Source organism: Peromyscus californicus, unplaced genomic scaffold (assembly GCF_007827085.1).
Source record: "Peromyscus californicus insignis strain IS unplaced genomic scaffold, ASM782708v3 Scaffold_8__1_contigs__length_139910024, whole genome shotgun sequence".
Taxonomy (NCBI): Eukaryota; Metazoa; Chordata; class Mammalia; order Rodentia; family Cricetidae; genus Peromyscus; species Peromyscus californicus.
Window position 1 is genome coordinate 81,588,145 of NW_026294606.1, and position 1,262 is coordinate 81,589,406.

At 45.7% G+C, this 1,262-nt stretch overlaps 1 protein-coding gene across 1 annotated transcript; it reads right to left on the reverse strand.

Annotated features, from left to right (window-relative positions):
• Positions 1-405: 405 nt before the first annotated feature.
• Positions 406-783, reverse strand: LOC128103804 (mitochondrial import inner membrane translocase subunit Tim8 A-like). Its single transcript, XM_052728449.1, has one exon. It carries the CDS (start codon positions 777-779, stop codon positions 486-488), a length of 294 nt encoding a protein of 97 aa, XP_052584409.1. The 5' UTR covers positions 780-783; the 3' UTR covers positions 406-485.
• Positions 784-1,262: the final 479 nt, after the last annotated feature.

The following is a 1,262-nucleotide window of genomic DNA, read 5'->3' on the forward strand; positions in this document are numbered from 1 at the left end:
ACTTACAAAGATAAGAAAGCTCATGGTTAAACAGTGCCAGGTTATTTTCCCCACTGTTACTCTTTCTGACACAAAGATCTCCCTAAAAAATCAGAAATGAATCCATACAAATAGAGATTTACCCTATGTGGTCCCACTATCAAATTATAGAAAGCACTTCCACTATCAAAATGATATAAAGCAGTTAAGGGACCTTGAGAAAGCATAGTCCCATATACAGTAATATGCATCTCATAATTTCATTTATCTGTCAATTATTTTCACATGATTAGCTTTAAAAACACAACCAAATACACATGACTCTCAACTCCCATACATAAAAATTGGTCTTTATTCGTTCTCAGGTGACAAGACGTACCAAGATGATAAAGAAAATTGGGAGCCAATCCCCCCCCCCCCCCCCCCCCCCCCCCGCCATTTCTTCAATCATCCCATCAACAGTTCTTCATTTCTTGAACTACTTTTCCAAAGAGGTAATGCTGAGATCAGTCAGAAAGGCTTTCTGAGAAGACTGGTTTGGACTTCTGGGTCTGTTCCAGTCGATTTAAGATGAATTGGCTTATGTCAATGAAGCGCTCAACACAGTTCACAAAACAGGCCTCAGCCCGACTGTCCAACTTTGGCCCAGGCTTATCCATGCACTTCTCCCAGCAAAGTTCTGTCATCTGGTGCACCAGCTGCTGGAAGCGCTGCTTCTGCATCTCCACCTCGATGAAATGCTGCAACTGTGGGTCCATGGCGCCCAAACCCGCGCCCGAAGACGACGAGGAGGAATCCATCCCGGCGCGAGCACAGAACCGACTTGCCGACCTTCACGTGTCTGGGTGACGGAACCCGCATTTTCTTTTCTAAAGCTAGAGTGAGAATCTCCCTTTCTAAGCAAAAGTTATTGAGGGTATTGAGATTGAGTTCACAACCGTAAGAAGGGACAAAATACAGTGGTTTTAATTACCAACATTTCCCCCTTAGTCTCTACATAGATCTTGAGATGGTCCTCTAATATGCTGTGTGTGTATTGTGCCTATGTGTGTGCACTCGTGTGTGTGTGTGTGTGTGTGTGTGTGTGTGTGTGTGTGTGTGTGTGTGAGACCCATGTACGGAGGCCAGAGGTTGACATCAGATGTCCACCTCAGTCATCTTATTTTCAGGACATGGTCTCTCACTGGCCTGGAACTCACTGATTTGGCTGAAGTGGCTGGCCAGTGAGCACTGGGGACCTACCTGTCTCCAGCTCCGTGGGGCTGGGATTACAGGAGGACAGT

Coding starts and splice junctions, on each gene's coding strand:
- LOC128103804 (XM_052728449.1), bottom strand. CDS start 779: ATGGATTCCTCCTCGTCGTCTTCGGGCGCGGGTTTGGGCGCCATGGAC.